Source organism: Hypomesus transpacificus, chromosome 13 (genome assembly GCF_021917145.1).
Source record: "Hypomesus transpacificus isolate Combined female chromosome 13, fHypTra1, whole genome shotgun sequence".
NCBI lineage: Eukaryota > Metazoa > Chordata > Actinopteri > Osmeriformes > Osmeridae > Hypomesus > Hypomesus transpacificus.
Window position 1 is genome coordinate 1,680,151 of NC_061072.1, and position 25,670 is coordinate 1,705,820.

The 25,670-nt window shown below is 41.8% G+C and overlaps 1 protein-coding gene across 22 annotated transcripts in view; it reads left to right on the forward strand.

Annotated features, from left to right (window-relative positions):
- tcf7l2 (transcription factor 7 like 2) overlaps window positions 1-25,670 on the forward strand; it is a 90,209-nt gene that overhangs the window by 23,297 nt on the left and 41,242 nt on the right. For 13 of the 22 annotated variants that reach the window (XM_047032628.1, XM_047032627.1, XM_047032610.1 and 10 more), the window contains exons 4-5: window positions 9,588-9,689; window positions 15,660-15,719. In XM_047032628.1, coding sequence (XP_046888584.1) covers window positions 9,588-9,689; window positions 15,660-15,719 — 162 coding nt within the window. The remainder of the gene's footprint in view (window positions 1-9,587; window positions 9,690-15,659; window positions 15,720-25,670) is intronic. The other 9 variants (XM_047032629.1, XM_047032631.1, XM_047032618.1 and 6 more) reach the window with 1 other exon arrangement.

A 25,670-nucleotide genomic window follows, 5' to 3' on the forward strand; every position in this document is an offset into this window, starting at 1 on the left:
AGCGCAAACACAGGCAGGGATACAGTAGCAGCAACGCCGGCCCTGGTCCCTTACATATACAACAAAACACGGACGTTGATGGAGCGCGAGTTGTCAGCTGCACCCTCCGTTTCACTAACGACTGATGGTTGGACTTCTCGTGCTACCGAAAGCTACCTCATGGTGACTGCTCATTTTATTGACTGAGTGGGAAATGAAAGCGTCAGTTCTACAGACACGGCCCCTGTATGAGCAGCACACAAGCACTCACCTAGCTGAGAAGCTACAGAAGGTTGTGGCAGAGTAGAAACTAGAGAGGCCTGGACATTTGGAATTTATTGGGTGTGTACAACGTCAGCGCACATTAGCAACAACTCATAGATACTACGCTCTGGATAAAAGCGTCTGCTAGACTAAATGCTCGTTCTAGTAAGACAGCAATATCAGCGAGCCCTCAGCATTAGTACCGCAGCTAAAAGTCTAGGAAAGTTTCGGCTAATTTTCGCTATACTTAAACTACGAACATTCATATTTAGCACTAACGTTGCATAGGCTACGTCTTTAGTGCTGCTGCTGCTGCTGCTAGCTATCTCTGACGCACTCGGGCACAGCTCGGCTACACAGGTGGCGGCGCCAATCAGTTTCAGAGCTAAGGCGGGGCTACAGATTGTCCCTAAAGAACACGAATATCTTACAGTAGTTCCGCATTACATTAATTAATTTGCACGCAAGTTTTATTAATTTTTTTACCGTGTATTCTCCGTGTAATTTCACGAGCCGAACTGTGACGCCCGTACCGTACGGTTCGGTACGAATACATGTACCGTTCCACCCCTACAGGCATAGACAGTAGAAGAAAGCACACACAGGGATTGACTGGTTGGGCAACCCTGGATACAGGACTGTTAACGGTGTGTTTTTTTGCCTGGAAGTCTCTAGAAATCTGGCACCTTATTGAACAAAATTAAAAAGAGTGAAAGAGTTCACAGACACTAGAATGAATGCGTTCACTGTATCGTTCAGGCGCAACACTGGTTTTAACCCCTACTGTAGAGAGTTGTAGGAGATGACCATGATTGGTCAAAGTTGCGGGAAAATTGCAGTGATTGGTTAAAATTGCAATGTCGCTCTGAATTCGCAGGGAATCGTTGAATTTGTGTGAATTGGTGTGATCACAATAATTCCTGGAGGGTCTGATCAGTGTTTCCCCTATGTTGATTTTTCCATGGCGGCCCGCCACGGTTAAATTTCTGCCGCCACGGTATCAGAATTAGAGCTGTACAATTTTTTTTTTATCAGCCGTGATTGTTAGAGCGCATGTCGGAGAATAGCACAGACGCGCTTCACAGCGTAAGTCGTATAACTTATGTTGTCAGTTCATTTAAGCCTGTTATTGTATTAGTCTATAGTTCTTGCAAATTTAAATTAAGTTAACTGGTGATTTTCATTGTTTGTATTCTTCCCCTACTAGCGAAATTGCACGTCTGTTGATTCGATAGCGATTGCTGCCCTTGCTCACATTTGTATTTTAGGTGCATTATTATGCTTAAGTAGCCTAGCTTTAATGAATAAATAGTGGGTATATTGTTATTATTTGCTAAAGAATGCTTAGCCTATCAAGTTCAAATGAAGCAGACAGTGTACATGCTTCCGAGTGGCCTACCTTAATCTATAGGCTAGACCACTGCATTTACAATAAGTTGTTACGTCAATTATTAATTGGCAGCATTTATGCCATTTAGAACATACTGTAAGGTGTCTGGGGGCGGGGGGGGGGGGGGGGGTAGGGGTAGACCTGACCTGCCCCCACTGCAAAAAACAAATCCTAGGGGAAACACTGGTCTGATTGTTCCCGTATCAAGTTAAGCATATATTCCAGTGCGGTTTATACTCAAATTTACAAACACATAGCTCCCATTCTGGTGGGGTGCGGTTGATAGAAAATGCGGCTTATTTTCCGAAAAATACGGTATACATACTGTGCATATACAGATATATATATATATATATATATATATATATATATATATATATATATACAGATATATATATATACAGAAGTAAATGTTTTCCTTTTTTAAGTGAGTCAGAGAAGGAAAAAAACATACCTAAATAGTTTTCAAGTGTCACAATTATAAGATGGTAAATTGGATCACTATGGGGGGCTATTTCCTTCACTGACTGTCTGTGTAAATTGTTGGGTTGAGTTTAGCTGTGAAATACCAAGTTAGAAGAGGTCTTTGGAAAAGGGAGGAGGGAGAGAGAGAGGTGGTGTGGAGCAAGGTTTTGGAGTGGGTTGGCGGCCCCGTGCTGTCAGGGCCGGTGGAACCCCCTAGCGGTTCTGGCTTTGGAGTAAATACAGGCCCAGCGGACCCCTTCCCGCCCCGGGGCACTCAAACCCCAGGCCTTCCCACATTCCACTTTTATTTTCCTGGTTGCAAAACGCCTCTGGCTATCAGAGCTGGTGTGGCTCTTTTTTATTTACTCATAAAATGTGTATTAGAAATACTAAAGCAGTCATGAAGGACGTCGACTCACTTTTGCCCAGTTTTTGGTCTGACTTCTCTACTCTTTCTGTTGGTCATTTGCTTTCACCCTCTCCTGCACCCCTTCCCCTCCACTGTCTTGATACTAGACGTAAGCTATTTCAGTATGTACACACAGTTGTGTAGACACACACGTGTGCACATACACTTAGAAGCGCATAGAAGTGTATATATAGGTATATCCCAGTGGGATTTCAAAGGGTCTGGACTGCATTATATATTCCTCCCCTCACAATTATAGAAAATTGCCTTTGCCCCAACAATTGGGTGTGTCTGCATGAGCATAAGTCTGTTTATGTTGTCCCGTGCACCTGTGGTGAGAACAAAGACACCCACCAATCAGGGGGAAAAAGTATGGCATTTTCTGGAACCATCTGAAATACGCAACCCCCCCTTAGCCGTGTATAATAGTTTGCCTCCTTCTTGTGAATATAAATTGTAAGTGAGGTTATCCTGCTAAGTTTTGGAACCGAAACCTTCCTTTGACTGGGTTTTTTTCCACTCATCTTGTTCATGGCAGACCCCAATAAAACCCTTTATTACTGTGGATGTATTTGGTGTAATCTCCAAGCTGTCAATCCCATCTCCCCGGAGATAGTGAACATGCTGATGGCTGGGTCAGCTGTCTGTCTGTCATTCTGTCTGTGTTGTGTTTTTAAGTCCAAGAATGTTTCTATGTTTGACGGTGAGTCTGTGTGAATGCACATGTGTTCTTCACTGTACATATGTGTGTGTGCATGTGTTTAACCCAATGCTCATGTGTGTGGGTGGCTGTGTTATGCCTAACTTATGAGGCATCCCCCCATAGCCACAGATGGGCTGGGGATCTGTTGGAATCTCCAGAGCAAGACTCATGCTCCATATGCCTACCTCCTCTATGCCCCCCCACCCATACCCCTCCACGCACACGCACACACTTTGTCTTTCTGGCACGCATACAAACTGTAATTTGTTTCCGTGTCTTTCTATCTACACATCTAAAAAAAATTCTAGTGGTGGGCCGTTATCGGCGTTAACGTGCTGCGTTACCGTGAGACTCTTATCGGGCAATAAAAAAAATATCGTCGTTAATCTATTCTCAAAGTTGGGTTGGGAGCTGGGTCTATACTACGCAAGCTATGATGACTTTCACCTTGAGATTTTAGCGCAGATGTATACCTAGCCAAATTGCACTGAAGGGGGCGAGAACGAGTCTTCGAACCTGTGTGTATGCCTTGTGTATGAAATTACCACATCAAACGTGACGTGCTAACATGGATGCAGCTATGAAGCCGCCAGGTTTGCTTCAGGGAAAAATTATTTTTAAGAAGCTTCCCAATGGAAACCTCAACAAGACTAAGGTTGTTTGCACCCGCGATGCGGAATTAGTTTACTGTGCGAGTTCTTCCAGTCTCAAATACCACCTAAACGTAACGGAATATGCCGGGCAAAGCACTGATGTAGCGCAATGTCTCTCTCCTTCCCTGCCCCCTTGCCTTCTCCCTTGTACATTGTTTACGTGGTTGAAATGCCAATGGTGCCCAATGCACGCCCCTGCAAAGGGGATTCACTTTATCCTTATCATCCCGCCGGGCCCTCCGGGGATGGGCCTGGTGTCATGAGCCACTTTGGCACATTAGGAGCCCTGTTTGTCTGATTAAGGGAGCAGCCTCTGCCCTTAATCCAAAACTAAACGAACAAGCTGCTCACACACCCATCCCTTGTGTTACGACGTGATAGAAACATCAGATGGGCTTTCAAATCAGGACAGGTTGCCTTTGAGCCAACAGCAAATACGGCTCTGTATCTCTATTGTACTAATTGTACTTTTGAATCATATTTTATTGTATTTTTTTATTACATATTACAGTTTTTCTGTTGTTGTCAGTAGTGCGTATTGTCACATTCATAATTGATAAGGAGTGAGAGGGAAGCTGGTTTGTTTAGGTTTGTGTGGACGGTCTAAAATATCAGGGCCTGGCCGGAAGTATTTCATGTGAACTCGCCTCACCGTTGTCTGCCGAATGGTTAATAATAGAGGAGGGGGTTGTTGTGTAGACGTGTGAAGATGATGAGCGAGCGCACACAATGCCCTTCTCCCTGTCTCCCGCTAAGACCTCTCTCTGTCTAACCGATGGCGCTGGCCTAGACCTTGTCTTGTTTGCATTGTGATGACAGTTACTGTGTGTCTGGGTCACGTTCAACAGCTCGCAACATGCCATGCCACGGTTCTGGTGGCAGTCTCTCCAATATGGGTGAGCAGGCCAGCCTGAAGTGTCATGAAGAAGGGGGGGGACTAATAATAATAAGATGCAGCGAAATGAGTAGGCTTGGGGACTTTTCTGTAGAGCTATAGTGGAGCCTCAGCCCTTCTTGTGACTCTGCCCTCCCACCCCCTCCCATTTATGTGTGTCCCTTCTGCTTGTCACTATGGAAATTTCCAGGCAAGGTAGAGGGGAGAGGGTAAGGGTAGAGTGAGTTAACTCTTGTGAGAGCCTTTAGAGGACTCACTTGTCTTTCACTTCATCAGAGACAATTGAGTCATTCAGCTCCTATTGTGGGGCCAGCCTGGGTTGGGAGGGGGCATGGTGCAAGTATTTTTGGGAGGGGAATGGTTACCCCCCCTTCCCCGGCAATACACAATGTACGGTACCCTATGTGCCTCTTGGTGGGCTGCAGGAGGAGGAAAAGGGAGGGAGGGTCGAGGGGAAGGGGTCAGGATGGGTGAGTTGTCCTGGATCTCCAGAGCAATTTGTCATATCAGAATGGCTCTTCAGTTACCGGGGGGGGGGGGGGGGGGGGGGGGGGGGGGCTTTCTCCACCACATTTACATTTAGACATTTAGTCATTTAGCAGACGCTCTTATCCAGAGCGACTTAGGGTGCTTTCACACCTATTAGTCCGTTTGCGTGGTCCGAATCAGTGGATGAGTTGCTGCTTTGTTGCATTTTTCATTGGGTCCGATTAGTGTTCACACGGTCCTGTTATAAGCGAACCAACGTTCGTAAAAATACAATGACGTTTGTAAAAAACAATGACACGCAGGTTGTTAATCTAATGGACAGAAAATGATTGAGGGAAAATCCCTTCCTTGTCACGAAACAACAATGGAGCAACAGCAGCGTATTGAGATTGCAATACTATCTTTAATTGTTATGACCACGTTTTTTGGGTTGCTCGTTGGTCTTTTACTCAGGATTAAACCCAGATCATCAAACCATGGGAATACATTTTTTTCGTCCGACAAGCTACCACTTTTCCATAGAATATCATACACTTTTATGTATTTTTGCCTATGTTTCTAACTTTCAAATGACATTGGTCCACTGTGCAATAATAACCCTTTATTTCAGTAAGCCTGTATCACTAGATAATTTAAATACCTCGCTATTTTTATGCGTCTCCACAAGTATCTCTGCAATATGATCATCAGCCCATATTTGCAGAAGAGCTTTCACTTAATCAGTTCCCCACGTTTTCCCTCAACTAATTTAGCTGCTAATGAGTGGCACGGCTGTCTCTGTCAAATGTCAACATCCTTTTTCAACCCACAATGCACTATATTTTGGTTTGCTTCCTGGAATAGGTCAATAATATGTCCGATTACGTTCACACCTAAAGCGAACCGAACCATGGTTCACTTGGAACCGGACCGAGTCCCGTCTTTTTAGGTGAACCATGGTTCGGTTGTTTGGTCCGTACCAGAGTTCGAATGCGTGTTCTCACCTATCCAAACGAACCGGACTTTCAGAGAAAACGGACCATGGTCCGATTGAAACGGATTAAACATGTCAAATGTGAAAGCACCCTTACAGTTAGTACAGGGACAGTCTCCCCGAGGCAAGTAGGGTGAAGTGCCTTGCCCAAGGACATAACGTCATTTGGCATGGCCGGGAATTGAACCAACAACCTTATGAATAATGGCCCAACTCCCTAACCGCTCAGCCATCTGACCCCCACATCATAGCAGGATAACTTTTTAGGCTGAGAGTGGGGAGGAAGAGCTGTGCTGCAGAGAGAGGTCAAGGGTCATGGCCTCCTCAAGCCCAGGCGGCATGTCCGTCAGCAGGGACTTGGAGAAGGTGGTTGGGTAGAAGTTACAGAGGCAGAGAGGGAGAGAGGGGCAAAGGAAGGGTTGGAAAGTTTGGCGCTCGCCAAGACTCCCTTTTCCTTGGCATGCTTGTAAAAGCTGCAGGAGCGATTAGTGTGTGAGAACATTGAAATTGCAGGCTGAAGTGGAGATGACTGTCAGGACAGTCCCTGTAACCTGCTCTTTCCGTCTCACTCTTTCTGTATCGTCACTCCTCTCTCTATTCCACACTTTCCTCTTCTGTCTCTTTCTTTCTTCTTCTTTCTGTTTCTCTCTCTGTCGCTGTTCCAGTGCCACACTCGGGTGTAACTTTTCACCCCTCACCTCCAACTCAATGGATGAGGTTTAAGGGAGGTCCCCTTTCTCTTGGCCTTCCTGCAGTTGTTTATATATCATTCTGTTGTCTAGCCTGCTAGCCCGTCTGGCGACATGAGGACATTCCCGTGACTGAAGTCCGACTTTTAGATCCTCTTCTACCACCAGCATCGTCCAGGAGTCACCCTGGCAGGTCCACCAGTGGAAGCTGTCTGTAATGACCTCACAGATGATGGTTCTGCAGCCATTCCCCCCCCCCCCCCTTATTCTTTCATTAATTTAAGTAATTAATGCTCAATGATGGAGGTCTTAAAGAAACAATAGCTTAACGACTTGTCTTTTCCACTCATGGACACACAAACAACAGCAAACAGACCCAGTTGCAGGAAATCCCTCCTGGGGGTCAAAAATGAGTGGTGGTGGGAGCCAGGCAAGTTGAGTTTAACTATGCTGAGGCAGAGCAAGGACAGGGAGTCAATAACTTCAAGCTCCAACCACAACCAGGCACCCTGTGGTGAACTTTTCAGTAATTACCATTGATTTAGACACAGTCTCGGAAAGGGGTCATGACGCACATAAACACAGATGCACACACAGATATGCACTTTCACCCCCTCTTACTGACTTTGCAATACACTCACACACTGATGTACACAACAACACTCTTGTTTATCTAACATACCTGGATGTTGTGCTTTTCCTCACACATTCATGTTTAATACCAGTATTTTACATTGTTTCATTGTGCCTTAGGTAGGAGCCTTCACCCTTAGGAAAAACCACCTTAAGTGAATACAATATTGGAAATTGGGAGTGCCAGTGTCAGAGATTTGTGATGAAATGGCCATGTTCTTTTTCTGTTTTGGTCATGCTGTGGGGGTTGGATAGAATCCCTGCAACTGGATAACCTGATAATTTCTGAGACCAGAATCTGGTGTGGTATAGGAGGTTGCTTTTGAGTTAAATTCAAATCAATTTTTCTATCTCTGGCTGTCATGGTACTGAGGGCTACATGTGTGGTCCCCAAGTTACACAACAAACACATAACTCCTGAAATCAAACCAGGCCTACTCTGCTTTCTCTGATACCTTCTTTTTCAAAAGTTAGATTTTTGTCTTGAGTTCTTGCTTTAATTATTATATTCAGTTTTACTTATTCTACTTGCACTGGCCAATTTAGCAGTGTTCATTTTACTCCCCTTTAATATTTTTAACAGCTGGTATTCTCATTCTTAACTGCCATGCATGCAAATTCCGGGAACTCCCACGACTATCACACAGATTGTTTGAATGCCTATTTGAATTTACTTTCCGGTGGTAAGCGTTTTCCAAAGGTCAATGATGTTCCACAGTGTGACTACATACCGGGTTCTATTTTTCACAGGGGGACAATAAGGGTCCCTCTAACCTCCTCAACCCCCACCAAAACTTAACTAATGCTAAGGCTTCACTTAATGTGAGGTGCAAAGAACTTCTCTGGCTTGCAGACTAGGTGGCCATGACATTGATAAGCGTGGCTTACAGAGCATAGCAGGGTCAACCTTGCTGGATCATGGGGTTAGAATGGAGTGGGAGCATTACGGATAGCCTAAGGACACATGCATTTACTCATAGAGGCCCTGATGTGCTGTATTTAGAAGTTGATTAAATGAGACAAAGCAAAGGATAGGCACTATTTACTTGTGGAGTTAAACATAAACTGTAGGTCCAGTATATCTATTTATTTCATATGATCCATGTAGTTTTCATAATATTATAGGGGAAATTAATTTGCTTCTTACTCTAGAATCAGTGAAGATTAAGAAGTAATGTATGGACTTTGGCCTCCACCATATTTCAGGTCATGATTACGAGACTATGATACTTAATGTGATTACCCCTTGCTTTTCCTTCTCATCATTGTATGGAATGATAATTTATACAATTGATTATCTTCCAGAATAAGTCAGCATTTGTGTTATCGTCATATTTTGAAACGGCTCCGCCTAGTTTATGACACAGGCGAACAAATACATGTGTATTCACTGTATCTGTTTCTTCCCAGCTGTGTGTGTACGTGTGTGTCAGTCCTGATAAAGGTCAAGTCAATCATTCACTGGTACAAGTAACTCAGTTGGTTGACTCATAGCATGCAGAGACACCAGGGTTCACTACTTTATGGGTTCCAGGCAAAGCCAATAAAAGTCATACCTATCTCAATTAATCCCATGTACAACATAAGGAAATCCATGCAAAGTAATTTTCTTTTTTCTTCTTCAATGTAAATTCCACCAATTGCCTTATTTGGAACTGATCCGGTTCTTTAGTTTACCACACGATTAAAGATCATAAACCAGTTCCAAATCAGAACCAGACCAGTTGTGTGGAAAACATGACTTTGCACGGACCACAGGTTTACTATATAAACTCCTCTTCAATGAACAGACAATTGGAGTAGCATAAAATATACATATGTATATTTCAGGACTGTCATATGCCTCAAGAATCCTTGTTTGCTTTTGCGTTGAGTTTTTGCTGTTGAGTTTTGGTTTTTACTTTCTGCACCATGTGGTCATTAAGAGTATGCCACCTTCCCTTCAGTTCTGTTTTGCTTTGATGTGTTTTTATATTATTTTGCTTTCTGCATTGTTAACATGTTTTTTTCTTTCTTTCTCCATTCTGTTTCTTTCTGTCATTCAGTACCTACAGATGAAATGGCCCCTGCTAGATGTTCAACCAGGAGGTCTGCAAAGTAGACAAACACTTAAAGATGCCAGGTCCCCTTCACCGGCACACATCGTTGTAAGTAACCCCCCGCTTACTACTTTTAACATTTCTCAAGCTTTTCTTCCTCTAAGAGGGAAAGAAAACCCTTCCTCTTTGTGTATAACTCTTTGGGAGTTACCTATCCCCTTTTCCCAACCAAAACCTGTTGTTGAATGGATGTCAGTGAGTAACTTAAAGTAGTTTTAGATGTTTGTCTTTCCTGCATTGATGGTGTCAAACCAAATTACTTTATTTTCGAGGATGTAAGTCCTGAATTAACAACACCATCTACTTTGAGGATAGAAAGCTCACTGTAGAAGGGCTGAGTAGGCAGGATCAGTGGAGTTGCCAAAATTGCAGGTGTCTTGTTGCTCTTTGGATGGCCATGCCACCACTGGATTAGTTTATAGCGACTATGGGCCCTACCCAGCATTTTCTCATTACTTTCTGTAGTTGCAGATACAATTACATGAATGCATAGCTCACAGAAAATGACCCACACCCTCAGTGCTGGACTGAGTACTTTTCGAGGGCAGCGTGGGTGCAGAAATGCCAGTGCAAACTTTTCAAAGTGCAAAGGCTAGACACCTTACCAGGCAATGATGAGGGCATGGAAGTGGCAGAATATCCCATATTGTATTTTTCCATGTTACCACCACCTTTTTAGAATATAGCTTATGATCTTTCACAGGTTTCACAGCTTTTTGGTGGGAAAGTGCAGTAAGTTGTATTTATCAGGTTAACAATGCAGCAGCAGTATGTGTAGAGGTTAGTGTAAACATACTGATCCAAAACAGTTTACCAACTTTGTAAATCATTGTAAAAGAGAGTTCCCTCCACATCTTGCAGCTGCAAAGTAATATTTGCAATAAAGGAAAGCGGACAAAATGACTGTCCATAACCCTGTCTAATGTCCATGGCACTACAGTAGTCTTAAGGTCAATTATTTAGACTGTGTAGGTGAAGACAAAAAAAATGAGTCACTTTTGGTATTTCATAGGCAGGATCGTTTTTTTAATGAGACCCAATAAATACAATTCCCTATGGTTTTCAGTTGAACTGCTAAAAAAGGCTGGCAGACCCTTTGGTCTTTTGCCCATTTTAGCTAAGCAGAGCTAAAAATAGGCAACAGGCCTGTTTATTCGAAATAGAAACCCTATCAAAAGTTATGTTCAAGACAAGGAGATGGCGATGACAGTGACAAAACAACCCATATCCAGCCCTCTTTATACTTCCCCTATTATCCCTGCATTTATATTTATACTAAGAAGTTCATGGGGCCTTTCTTGCTGTTATTGTAAGAAAGAGTCATACAAATGAACTAAAAGCCACCTTCCATAAAACAACAAAGCTGATAATACTTTTATTCTGTCATTACTTAAAATACCTGGAACCTCACGTCTTACGGTTGCTACTGTACAATCAAATGTCTTGTACAAAAACGGTGTACTTTTTGTCTGTAAATTAATTATTTCATTTACATTGATCAGTACTGTTCATGATTGTTTGATTGAGGACCATAGGGTATCAAAAAATCAAACAGTTGATCAGTAGGTCATAAGACTGAGGGCCCTATTTTAACGATCTGAAACGCAAGTATCAAACACGAGTAACTTTGTGGGCGGGACTGTTGGCGCTGTTGCTATTATACCGGCGTGATAAATGACTCTTGCGCCCAACGCAAATCAAAAATGATGGGTTGGTTTGAATTAGCTACATTACTCATAGCGGTGGTTTGGCCATAACGTGCCATAAACCAATCAGTGTGTCATCTCACATTCCCTTTAAGAGCAGGCGCGCTTGTTCCATGGCGGATTGCCCGCCGCACGACAGGAGCGGTTCACAGCCGAGGACACCGACGTTCTTGTCAGGGCCGTAAAAGATAGAGAAGTGACATTATATGGGGATGGGAGAAGAAACCCAACCAAATTAGCTTTGGTTAAACAGGTGTGGAAGGAAATTGCCACAAATGTTACGAATCAAGTTCACATACATAGATATTTCTCATGAACATCTTTGTAATCATTGACATGAAAGAAATGTAACACAGCCATACAATAAATCAAAACAATGTAACGCAGCTTCGCAGGAAGAAGACCCTGGCCTCGCCAGCAGTGCCCACGGACCAAGCATGCGCCCTTAAAATAGCATCTGAATAACGTGTCACTGACTTTAGACTATGTTTTTCCTGGTCTGTGGCGGAATTGTTTTTTGAAACTGTAAAATAACACCAGGAAACGTTTGCGCCGGAACACACCTCCTCTTTTTGCTGAACCGCCCCGGGCAAGTTCATTCCCTAATTTACCGACGTGTGTCTGTGGAGGGAAAGGTCCTGTGGGAACTACCTATAGACTAATGGAGTTTGGATGATTAAAGGAACGTAAGTGGTAACTCCACCACCTCGACCCCCTTTGTTGTATTTCACCATCTCAGCTCGTCAAAGCCTTGCTTTCATTTTGATTTTTTGATAACACAGATTCTCGAAATGTTTCACTAAATGAGACCCTTATCAATAAAATTGTCAGAAAACGTTATTGGGATCTTTTCTCACTTCCAAATGGGGAATATGACCTAGGCACCTTGACCTCTGCAGGCTAAAAAGAGCTGTCTGCACCGTATTGATAAGACATAGCCGAAAGGATTGAGAGATAAGGAGAGTGATCCAAAGTTTAAGTGACCCTCCAGTAAACTAAACCAACAGAAAGTCAGGGACAGAGATGCATATAGAAAAAAAGGCACTGAAATGGAGAGAGACAAAAAGAGTAAAGGATGTTGAAACAAAAGCAATAACTACACACAGTATGATATCAAGCAAGTCACAAGAATGGGAGACATGCTAGTAAAGACCATCTCTGCTTAAGAGGTTGGTTAACAATGAGGTGTTCTGTTGTTGGAGAACAGTTGGGGTCACCCATGAAGGGAAAAAGGAAGTTACCTCACGAAGGCTCGTCTTTATCTGGGGTGTGTGCCCTTCTTTGCCACGCCCCCAACATGTTGAAACCTTTGATGTGTCAGACTGCCCCAACGGCAGGCCCTAACCACTGCAGTTGAACTTTTATTCCATTGGCTGAAAGTTATTATTTATTTATATACCTATTGATGTGTATTTTTTTTGAGAAAGCCAGGGAGAGACAATTTCATCTCATGCCTCATGTTTCTGTAGGCCTAATAAATGTCAATAAACTAGAGCTTTCGAAGTAAAACACACATTTTAAGTTCATTCTCCTAAGTGACTGAAAATTGTAAGTCAGATGCCAAAAATGTTATCTACTTAACTATCCCTAGACTCTGCTTTCTATTTTACTGATACAGTTAGTTGAATGCATATTAACAGGATGTAGTTAGCATTGGATGTTTTTTACCACATTTGTGGAAAATATTTGATTGGTTATGGTATGTGTTTGTTTCTTCTGGGTCCTGGTTGTGGTTGTTTTTAGGAATGTCCCAGTGAAAGATTGAACAGAAGAACGCTTAATACAGTACTTTCACATTCTATAGAAGTAGCAGGACAACCCAAAATCACTTTGAGGTTTGTTATTGATAGACTTTATTAGGAAAATGATAAGGAAAATCTAGTCTAGAAGGATGCAATAATACTTGTATTTGAACATTTATAGTCCTTAACCGTTCAGAATTCTAACATTTTAACGTTTTTTCTTAAATTGACATGCTATGAACTGGGACAGAAACACATACACACACATTTAAACATGTAGGCACATGAGCGTGCACACATACGCATAAGTGCACACACACATACGCACACACACACACAAGAATCTTTTACTCAGTCTGGTTTGGGCTGGACAATGTGTCCATTGTTTCCTGGGTTTTCTCTGGCAGCAGGGGATGGCTAGAGTGTTAACTATTTCCTAACCAGGCCTTGCGTGTGTGTGTGTCAGAAAGGCAATGAGGCAAGTATGCGAAACTGGATAAGTGAGGGAAAGGTATGGTCTTTTGTACCTACTCCAAGTGCATGTTAATTAATTAGCTTTGAGGAAGTGAAGGAATCTGACTGTTTTGTGAGGTAAGACCTCCCACCTGAGGCTTTACAACTGACAAACACTTCACTTTCATGCAGTCCTCATGGATTCTCTATGGAAATTATATTCGATAGAAGGCCTCAAGGTTATCCACAAATGGACATCCCTTTCTATTTATGATTTTAGAAAAAACCAAACAGTTCTATATTGTCTGTGACTTGTCCGGAAACAACCCACAATGACTTTTCAGTCGCCTTAGGTGGGCGAGCTGGGTTAATGGGTCACTTCCAGAAAAAAACAGAACAGAGGTCTTGTCCACTCCTCTATCTTTGTCGGCTCTGAAAAGTGTCTTGTTGTTGCCTCTGCACCTGGGCTGCCTGGACAATGGCTCTGAGGGGCTGGGAAGCCTGGTGTGAAGCCCTGGCCACCTCCACAGTTAATGAGCGCTCCCAGGGTCAATGACGGGGCACTGTCCTCTATGTTTGAGGAGGGAGTCTGCTTTCTCTATCTTCGCTGCTTTCTCTTTCTTCATTTACTCTACTATCTATCTATGTATCTATCTATCTATCCCTCCATTCCCTGTCCTTCCCCCCACTTTTGCCAGACAGGTGATGTCAGTAGTGGAGTTGAATGCTGTCTGTTCTTGTGGCTGTTCCCAATGTGTTGGTATTGGATAGTTAGGAGAAGACACTCTTAGACATGGCCTCACCCTGAGACAGAGAGCTTTGTTCCCACCTACTGATGGCTCTGCCAGTCATCCGCTCTTGTTCACTGTCTCCGACCAGACACAAGTGCAGTGTCAAGCTGACATAATTTCTTGCTGGGTGGCAAAAACCTTGGATGAGATCAGTCATTGAAACAGAGACAGAACCGGACTTTGGTTCAAATGACACTTGCTTGTAGACTGCTATTGTCTCTTCAGCACTGTCTGCTTGTTTTTATTTACATCACATTTATTGTGACGGGTAAAAACACAGTTGTTTGGGTTTTTGTGGGTCTTTTTGTTTTTTTAGAGGACATAGGGACCTTGCTGTAACCAGCATCTTGCCATTGGAGGACATCTGAATAGCAACTTTCATATCTGTGTGAATAGTTATGAGATCATTGTTCTTTTTACCTGTAAGAAATATCCAGCCATTGCTAACCTCTGTAAACTTGGACCACTATGTGTTATGTGCGACAGGGTTACAGACATGCAGACTTGAGGCAGCATGCGTGTGTGTGGATGCGTGTGCTCACACAAGGGCTCATCATAGTATTTACTGTCGGCCCATTGATATCAATTATCTTGTTGGCCACAGGGTCAAGCACAAATATGACCTATTGACCTGGATAGCAAGGAACATGTACAGTAGCCTAGTGAGTCAGGGCACCGAGTATGCAGCTGAACACTTCTGCCAAAGAAAGTTTTGGTGAATCAGTGAGAGTTGTGTGAGTGTGTCTGAATGACTGTGATTTGATGTGTGTTTGATTGTTTCATACAATCTCTTTCTTTGTTTATCTTCCTTTACCTCAGTTTTTTCTTCTTCTTTCCATGCCTTTTATTTCCGATTACTGGAGTCATGCAAGAGCTGATTTGGCTCTAATGCGCTCACCCACATACACAGACAAAAATCCTTCATGTTCAACCTCACCACATCACCATCCCTCCGGCCCTCTTTAGAGTCCATGTATGCTTGAGCAGCCAGCAAGGCTAGGTAGTACAAGGCTAACAAATAGCCAGATAGTGTAACAGCCGTCTAAACACAGCAGAGCCACAAACACTCTCATATTCTCTGTGTAACATGTAGAATCCAGCCATGCACATATCCAGGAGGAAAAACGCCACGCTGGCGGAAAAGGAAATGGAAGGTTAAATAAATGAATAGGGATAGTATGGGCAGGAGTAAATTAATACTTTGCAAGAATCACATTTTATTTTTGAATTCAGACCATAGCAGGCTAGGCTAAAGGTGTGTGTGATGTATGTGTGTGAGAGCTGATATAATTGTGTGACTCGGGAACATCCATCTTTGCCTTTCAGGGGCCCTTCTGCTTGGAATTCCCCGGACAGTCAGATCTGAGCCTTCACCAATTTCAGTTGGTGAGAGACCTTTGACTTCCAAGTATCTTGTAGCTGGTTGATGCCAACAATTAACAACTTACAATGATGATTTTTTTATGATTAAAGTAATGCTTAACTTTGATCTTGATGATAATCATGCTATGCTGTGCTTTGTTGTGCTGATTGCGTGCTGCTGCTGTGTTTCTGACTTGCTTTGTTATTCTGGAAATGGCATTGCAAATGTTTTGTTCTATGATGGCTAAATCTACTCACATTAACAGAGGACAGTGCATTCAAACATAAGCGCTGGGCCAGTGTTCTTAGCTAAACAGTAGACGAAAATGTATATTTCCTTTGGGAAGTTTATGAATAACCATGGAGTGCGCTTGGTAAGCACCTGACCATTGTTGCCCTTACGTGGAGCTAGCTAGTTCACTATCATCGGTTCAACTCTGGTGCAGATGGTTTTGGATTGTTTTACTTCAAGGTAGGGCTAGGCAGTGGTCAAAAACTGAATTGACACTGAGCACTTAGTGTATAACTGCACCAAGTATGTTAGAGCTGTTCTGTTTGAAGACAGTTTAGAATTATACTGTTGTAATCAACAATGGTTCCTATCTGGAGACTTCTGCTGTGTGTGTATATACCAATGCTTTCACAATCCCTCTTTTCAGATTTCTTTGTCATATGGACACCATTTGTGACTTATTTTTGCCATGCCTTCTTGTTATTCTGCTATTTTGTGTTGTTGTTGATCTTCTTCCGGAATAGATCTTTTTGTTCTCTGTCTATCTACATCTCATAGCAGCTGTCTTGAAGAGGATTCTTTTTATAATCAGCATCTGTGCTTGAATGCAAGCCAGTGAGAAGTTGGTGTGCTATTTTGTGTATATGTGTGTCTGTGCGTGTCTGTGCGCGTGTACATGCACTGGCATCATGCATGTTTATCCATGTACGTAACAAACTGGTGTCTTTGTTGAAGATGAAGGTCGGGGAGTTTAGACAAAGCCATTTAGTTTCACATGATTTTCCTCAGGTCCTTCAACAGAAATATAGAAAAATATTCTATCTGATATATACCTTAATTTCCCTTTTTTATTCCATCTTTTAGTAGGGTGGGACCACTAATGCCTTAATGCGATGTTGTTCTCTCTCTTCACAACAAACAGTGGCAGGGATGGTGGAAGTGAATGGAGTGGAATATATTGTGTTATCCTTGATCCGCAGAAGTGACTTTTGTTGGGGAGATCATTGGGCAAGTGGTATTGCTTAGCTCATCACCAAAAGCTTTACAGTAGGCTCGCAACCAAGTAGAAGAGGGTGCAATTGAAAATGTATTTGCCTTTTGTGGGGTCCCATCTATTAAAAGGACTGTTCATCTCCAAATAAAAAAATACATAATTGTCCTCTTATCTGTAGTGCTATTTATCCATCTTGATTGTTTGGGTGTGAGTGGCTGATTGTGAGTTGCTGAGTGTGGGAGATGTCTGTAATGTAAATGTAATGTAACGTAAATGTCTGTTGTAGAGATGTCTGTCTTCCCTCAAATATAATGGAACTAGATTGGCCAAGTCTTGTGGTGTTCAAAGCACCCAAAAGATACATTTGGAAAACCCAACAGCAATGTCTCTTTCCAGAAATCACGGGCCGGTTACTCAAGATCATCCACAGACCTTGCGTTGAGCAGTTTCATGTTTCTTTCCACGAAACTACACCCACCAACTAACATGTAGAACGGAAGTGTGCATCTACTCATGGACAAGAGACTTGTAAGATGTAAAAATGTGTTTGTGTACTCTGGTTAAAAAATGGTTAAGCAACATAGGTTTCAATGTGTCCCTCATAGTCGGACATTGCTAGCTTGTGGAGATTAGTTTATAGCTAATTGATATTATTTGCTCACCCTAGCATTACTGAACTAAATAACCTTACAGCTCAGCGGAGGACAACACCATTCATGTTTACATGCACTGTCACAAGCATGAGCCTCTCGTCCATGAGTAGATGCACGGTTCAATCTCACAACAAGGTCTGACGATTATCTTCCGAGACATGGCTGTTGAGTTTTTAAAATGTATTTTTTGGGAATGGGAACTTTGAGGACCACAGGACTTGTCCAATCTAGTTCCATTATCTTCAAGAGAAGGCAGACATCTACGGCCAATATCTCAAAAACTTTACAACTCGCACCAAAACAATATAGATGGATAAATAGTACTACAGGATAAACAACTTTTTAAAATGTTGGGTATGAACCGTTCCTTAATTGCATGGCTGATCTATTGTTTTTAAGTTCTTCCACTCTTATCAAAGCCATAGCTGTTATGAAGAAAGAGAATCTTGCCTTGGAAACATCTTGTAATCATAGGTTAATTTGGAGAAAGACTGCCCTTCTTGTATTTTTTTCTTTTTTCTATCACTCTTATGAAGGTGTTTGTGCCAGAACTTGCCTGACTAGATAGCTCTATTGGGTGTGTCTGTGCATGTGCAGCTTAAACATGTGTTTGTCTGCCTAAGGATTCCTGCATACTTTTGATGTATGTGTTTCTGTCTACGGTGTGTGTGTGTGTTTGTGTGCCTGTAACAGTCTAAGGTAGGTCATATAGGGTTGTCTTGTATAGTGGGTTTCATAGATAATCATAATCATAACCAGAAAGGGATTTATTCGCCATGAAAGTTTGCACAGACAAGGAATTTGCTTTGGCAGGAAGGTGCATATAATAAACATGTAGGAATCTCAAATAGGAATCTTAAATAAACCACCAAATCTACCAAATCCACTAAAGCTTACAAGTGTATGTGTTTGAGATATGAACAAAGCTTCAAAGACTGTCACCAGAGTTCAACCCTAACCCTAATTTATAACTCAAATTAATATATGTGACAGGTGCTGGTATTTTGGTCTGCATGTAGGTCACACTTCCCGCAGACAAGTTATCAGTGGAAACAGTAACTGGTGAACCACAACCATATGAACAACGGCGCTGCAACTGTGCTAGCTATCTTACGTAGTAAACAACTTGTTGGCTAAGAAAAGCATACAAAACGCATGGCTTTTGATTATCTGCATGTTCAGCTCATAACAGCTAAAGCTGAAAAACATGGCACACAAAAACATGAACCTGCTTGGCTACATATAACTAGATTAACTCACAGGCCCTAAACAGGACAGATGGATCGATTTTAAACTTACTTGTATTTACTTTAAGTACAAAACAGAACGTTTCATGGTAGATGATGGTTTTGTACATTTGTTTATTTCCATTATGCATGTACTCCAAGATAAATTTGTCTATTAGATTTCCATTATCAATTGTCTAACCATCTGCGATACGTATATTGCGTACGTATAATTAGTTAAGTGAAAATGGCATCAGCCATAGTAACAACCTTAGAGTAAAGAAACATAATGCCACAGATCTTTCTTTATGGGTGGTGGCTTGGACAATACTAAGTGACAATAGCCAACAAAACCAAAGATGCTAATCCAACTCGACCTGCATCACGCTCCCAAAACTCGCTGTGTGATTATTCAATTTTCCTAAAACTGTTGTTTATTATTGTGAGTGACTTCTTCAACATATGCTGTAATATAACTATAAGACTGTGATATAATAATAAAAACACCAGCACGTGTCACATGAATTAAAATGATTGCTGTTGGATGAGACTGGACAGTCCATGCTTAAATTAAGATATAGCAATGTTAAAACTCTTGTCTTCTACTTTATCCAGTAAAATGTTATCTTCTTGGCCGGCTCTGATTGGATTCCGAAGCTAGACCCTGTAAACGATGAAGAGTGTGTTCTGTACACTTGAGGCCGCTTCAAACTTGTTTTGACAGAGCTCCAGGTGTCTCATTGTTGGACCTGCTATGGTTCAACAGATTTATCAATTAGTACTGGGGCTGGGGGCATTTTTGGGTGAGAAGTGGGGAATATGGGGGACGTAGGAGGAAGAATTGAAATGGGGAGGCGGGAGGTTCAGGGGTAGGGTGTTTCACCAAAGGAGGAGAAAAAAATAAAATTCCAAGAAGGCAAGAGTAAAAGGACAGTGACAAAGACATTTTAATAGAATTGGCTTTATCATTGCAATGTGTCGTTTCACAAATCGACACTTGAGTGTAACTGTGGAGAGCGTTTCCACACACAGTCTTCCACTGGGTGAATCCTATTGGATAATATACATTGTTATTACTCTCACAATATTTGTTTGTGTCTCACACAAGGCCTGCTCCATTTCCAAGAAGCTTGCATATTAACTTTAGAAAATGGTGTTTAGTGATTTCAATAAAATCCCTTGGGTCGTCTGGAAAGTTTATGGTAGTATCAGTGTCACTGCCAGTATGAACATTAATGAAGAGAACATATAACTTATAGAAAAGGGTGCATGTTGGCTGTAAATGCACTATAAAGAATATTTATTTACCAGTTTCACTAGAGACTTTTTATAGTTCGGAGTCATGTTGCAGAAACAGTACACCAGTCAAGCTCCATGACACATGTATTATCTATAATGCATAGAACACTTTGTTGACTTAAGCCTGATTGTCTTGAAGTGGGGGGAGAATGACAAAGGATTTGTGGGAACATTTATGCAACAATTTCTACAATCCGCATGTTAAATTATACAGATTGTTATATCTTACTAGGGATGTAATGATTAATTGAAGATCCAATTAATTGTCAATAAGAATTTGATTGACAGTAATTCATTTGATCAACCTAGGCCATTTTGATTTAGTATCACTAGCCGTATTGCCAGAAGGGTGGTTTCTGCCCAGTTAAGTTATTTTTAATGACAGTGTGTGGGCAAAGATGGGCTTGGGTGGGATAAACATAGCATAGCAGACTCCACAGGTGATTGTGTGGTTTACTGTCAATAAAATATGGCAATTCTGATCATTTGAGGAAGCTATTTAATTGTTGTTGTAAGAAAACTACATGAAAAAGCTAGAGCGTTAAAATCAAAAGATGAAACAAGCAACTAGAAGTATGGTTTGAGATTACTTTTAAAAAAAAGATCATGCTCTTTGCAAATACTGTGACTGTGTTAAAATATAACACCACGACTACACCAATGATTCATCACCTGACAAACATACATCCTACCACCATGTCTAGTGGTATGTCTTCTTTTCAACTGATCATTACATTGATGTTAGCAGGAAATACTGTGATGAACAGCAGGTAGAGAGGATAACATGAGATTTGCCTGTTAATAGAGAAAGATATGATGCAAATAAATGTAGTTGATTGTGAAGGTTTTTGGGGCTTCAGGAATTTGGTGGAGCTGGGATACAGCAATCCATTTGCCCAGGCACAGTCACTGGGTGCAGAGAGTTTCTGTCAGAGGCAACAACAAAGATCTTAAATAAGAAAAATCTATTGATTGATCTTTAACAATGGCAATGTTCGAAGCAAATTTGCAACCCTATGCTACACCACTATGTCAGACAGCCAATACACCATCTCACACAAATCCACTGCTGAAACTGGTACTGTGCCCCTTTGTGTTCAAGCAATTAAGCCGTGGTTTGTGTCTTTCTTGGGTGTTGTAGTCGCAGTCTGGGGATTCAGGCTTGCTCCCATGTGTGAAGACCCATATCCAGCTCGGTGTGTTCCTACAACCCCTTTCTCCAAAAACTCTTACCCTGAAAAGAAAAATGTATTGTTGCAGCTGACTACGCAGTGAGAGTTGAAGTTAAACACCTTCAGTGACTGACTGAGTGACTGTGTGTATGGAATGCTGACTGTTTCCTGGGAGCACTAAAGCTGCCCTGAATTGGGTTTCGTTTTAAGGCAAGAAAGCGACCGTTGGGAGGATTAGGGAACATTCGGTATCTGCTTTCTGAATAGTTTTGTATTGTCCTCTCTCTCTCACTCTCCTTTTTTGTGCATTGTTTTCAGATGTGTGTCAGCCCCAACCTATGCAAGACTAACCTCCAATTTATTTAAAGCTGTTCTTCTCAGCAGTTCCAGTGAAGACATCTCTGAAATGTATTTTGGTGTTATTATTTGGTATTATTTGGTTTTTATTTATTTATTTTGTTTCCTCTCAAGCCAGTGTAGTTAGTGCAGCCTCAGTGCTAGGCGATTCTTTTGTCTCTACAATTCCTTAATAAAGAAGGAATTATGGCATGCATATTTTCTTTTTCTTTTAGATGGTGTCATATGTTTTATTTAGGGCATTTCCACCAGACAGGTGATGCTGCTTACAGGTGCACACATGCTTCTTGCTTGTTTATCTTTACAGCCTCACAAGAATCATATTGCCTATGAAGATGCCTTTTGGGTGATCATGAGTACTAATATAAAGGCAGGGCTGTACATTCCATCTGAATTGTTATGGCAGATAAGTTGTACAATACAGCCAATAAAAAAAGCACCATTTAGACTTCCAGCTCTGGCCTGGGAGGTCATTCAAATCAACAAGGAAGAATTGTCTTCAGGGGAAAAAAGTTAAACATCCACATAACTATGTAGAAAAGCTTCTATATCTGTCAAAAGCTACTTAGATTCCATACATTATTAACGTTCTCTAAATGCATTATTTGTGTTTTTGTTCATTCATTCGTCCTGTTAACATAATAAACAGCCTGGAGAAAGCATGGCCATTGTGGGCAATGTGACAGTTGTGTGCGAGATTTGAATAAAGAGCACAGCTCAGTGAATTCAGCGAGACGGGTGCTGTTTTGGGGCCGCACGACAAGTTCTCCTTCCAGAGCCTCATTAAGGGACAGTGACGTGATGATGTAGAAACTGTTATAGTTTTACCAACCTACCTTTTTCTTTGAAAACTGTCACCCTCTCATCTGCAACATGCTCTGTTCCTCTTTAACAAGACGTCACACACACACACACACTTATTATTTTTGTGGCTGAAACCAATAAAATATGGCTTGTCCACAGGATTTGGGAAGCTTTGTTGGAAAACCCACCTATTGTTTTTTTCTCCCCCTTTTCTCCTTTCTCTCTTCTTTGGCTCAAACACCATGGTGAATGGATATTTTAATTGGAACTTTTGGAACTGTCTCCATCTTGTGTTGAAATGGCAGACAAGTGACTGCCTGGTGTAGTAATGGCAAGTTGATTGGTGTGTAGCGAGGCATGGATAAATCAACTGGGAGCCAGAATGGCTCAGTTGATTCTCACTAGTATTTATAGACGTACTTGAATTTACCTATTTTTCTAGAACTTTTTACCTATTTCTAGCGAGAAATTTTGGCATGTTGGACAAAGAATACCTCATCGTTCTGTCATTTGACTTGTTTTTGTGGTGCAATAGACTTTATAATCCAAGCCGATATTTTTGGCTCAATTAGCATCATTCGACACCATTACTCAAAAGTTTTATCAAAGAGTTTTATCAAAAGAGACCCCTTTTGTAATGTTTACCTTCACAACCACTAAAATACTAGCTTATGTCAGTTTGGATGCTCCATGCTCTATCTTATTGAGACAACATGATTCAGTTTGTCTGTAAAAGCACAGGGATGACCCTTCCCCACATCAGTCCATGTAGACGGTGTATTTGCCATAGGCAAGACAGTGAGGATCTAAGTATAAGGGCTGGTAAGCAGGATCATATTGAAGTAATTTTAATACTTTAAATTGTGTTTTTTTGTGTCTCTGTGTGAGATGGTGTATCTTTCTGTGTTTCCCTCTCTGTTTCCCTCTCTGTCTCTCTCTCTCTTTCTCTCTCTCGCTCTGGGCTGGTGGGCAATGCTGTGTAATTTATCTGTAAGGCTGATATTGAGCCCTTTATGAGAAGAAAGGAGAGAAGCTGGGTCCTAGGTCACTTAGTGTTGTCCGGTAAATAAAACTCCACATTGGTATAAATCAGCAGTGAGAGAAGAATATGGAGAATGTATAAGTAGATAAATGGTAATCTATACATATATTTTTTCACCATAGTCTCTTGTGGAGTCCCTCCATTAGCCATGATGTGTTCTTCTTAACTCCATCAAGTAAGCGGATGTGGCACACAAACTCACTGGCGTATGCACGTACTGCAGTGTGGGCCTGCCTCTCGCAGTTTTAATTGTTATATCTCCTCACCCTTGATATGAGCAAAAAGGGAGGCCTCTGCAGAGCCATGGACTTCAAAGGCTACCTCCCCCAGTCTTACAAGTTGCCCGTCTCTTTGGAGGAGTAGGCTCCAGAGAGCAGAAGGGGGGGGAGAGGTGGGTTGTAGAGGCGGCGCCAAGTCCCGGCTGGAATGAGTTTGATGGGCTAATTGTAGCCCCCAGTGGACACAGCTGCACATCACAGAGAGGACTGCGTAAGAGTGTGGAGCACTGGATGAGAAGCCACGGCAGTTCACGACATGGGAATGAATGGAGACTGTAAAAGAAATAAGATATTTCTGTCTCCTGTTCTGTCTCCCCTTTCTCTCCTGTCCTCCATGTTTTACCTCCTGGAATAATTTCAGACTTACCATTGCAAACACCAGTTTTTTTTCCCATGTTACCTTTTCCTTTTTGTCAGTTCTCTTCTCTTGTTCATTGAATAATCTTGCTCTTTTGTATGTTTTTTTTTCTGTGTATCTGCCGTGTTTTATATGGCAACAAGTAATACATTCATTTTGTCTGCCATCCCCAATCCAAGTGGATAAACAGTTTCTTCAGGCACTGTGGCACATGTAGATGATTGCCCTATCAGCAGGCCTTAATACTGCAGCAGGTTAGTCACTGCATTTAATGAGCCCACTGACCGCATGCAGTCAGAGTCAGAACCAAACACAAACCAGAACAAAGGAATTTGTGTGACACAGATGCACACACAAACACACGTTACTCTGCCTGACTATTAGTACCACTACTACCAACTAGCGCTACTGTAGCGGTGATCAAAAAAGATTCTTCGCAGCTTTGAACCGTTCTCTTTTTTCACCCATCTGCATCAAAAAGAAATCAATAGCTGAAACTTTGAGAGAGCATGTATCATTTTTTTTTCTCTTTCCCTTACCCGTACCCCCCACCCCCACTCTCTCATTTCTGGTGGTTTGTACATTACACCACTAGAGTAAAGCACAGTTAAAAGGAGAATGGCGCTGGAGATGACACCATCAAGGAAGTTTCTCGTGTATAGAAGGGCCCCGACTGGGTGGAAGAAAATCAATGGGATGGAACACTCTTCCACACGCGGAAACGGCACACTGGGAGGGAGAGGGAAGAGGTTAGGGAGAGGGAGGAGGGGGTGTTTTTGGACACACAAAAAAATGCATTTGTTTTAGCAAAAGATGGAAAAGAGAAGAAAGAAAATAAATATAACACTTCAGATCTTATGGAAAAAAGACTGGTTTGGTGAGGTTGAGTTGAGCGGTTAAGGTTTGTTTTATCCAGCTGTGCCAAAGCGCGTGTAGCTGTCTTCCAGGTCTCTTTTAGTGTGGGTGCAGAAAGACTACTCAAGGCATGTTCTAGGGTATTCAATGGACACACCGCCCTGCATGAGGCAGAAAAATGGATCACACAATTTGCTGTATGTTTTTTTACTTTCTAGATATTAATTTGAGCCGCCCACACAACTCAGAATGTAAGAAATATTTCTCAAGTCAATAACCACTATTAATGGGTTAACCATAACGTTTTGTAGTGGAACAACAATAAATGGCCTGATTCGAATTGGCTGTTGAACAATACAAAACGCCAATTACTGTTGTGAAATTCCAGAAACACAAACCAGTTTTTATCCCACATTGTATTTGTAGTAGTCACTGACACCAACATTTCCCCAAATCCTTGGTATAAGGCAGTGATATCTAAAAGGGGTTTCTTACAAAACCATGATTGCATCAAACAACAGCATAGCATAAAATGTCATACATTTTCAGACACCAAAGGTAGCAGTATGTGTTAGGCTTAAGGCTTAAGTCAGGCCTATGGCAGAAACTGTTGATGGAATTGAGAAGAAAAAAAATCTAGATCCAGAAGCTTGTAGATCAGGTCAGTTTGTCTAGTTGGTATCTTAACTGCATCATCCAACCCCC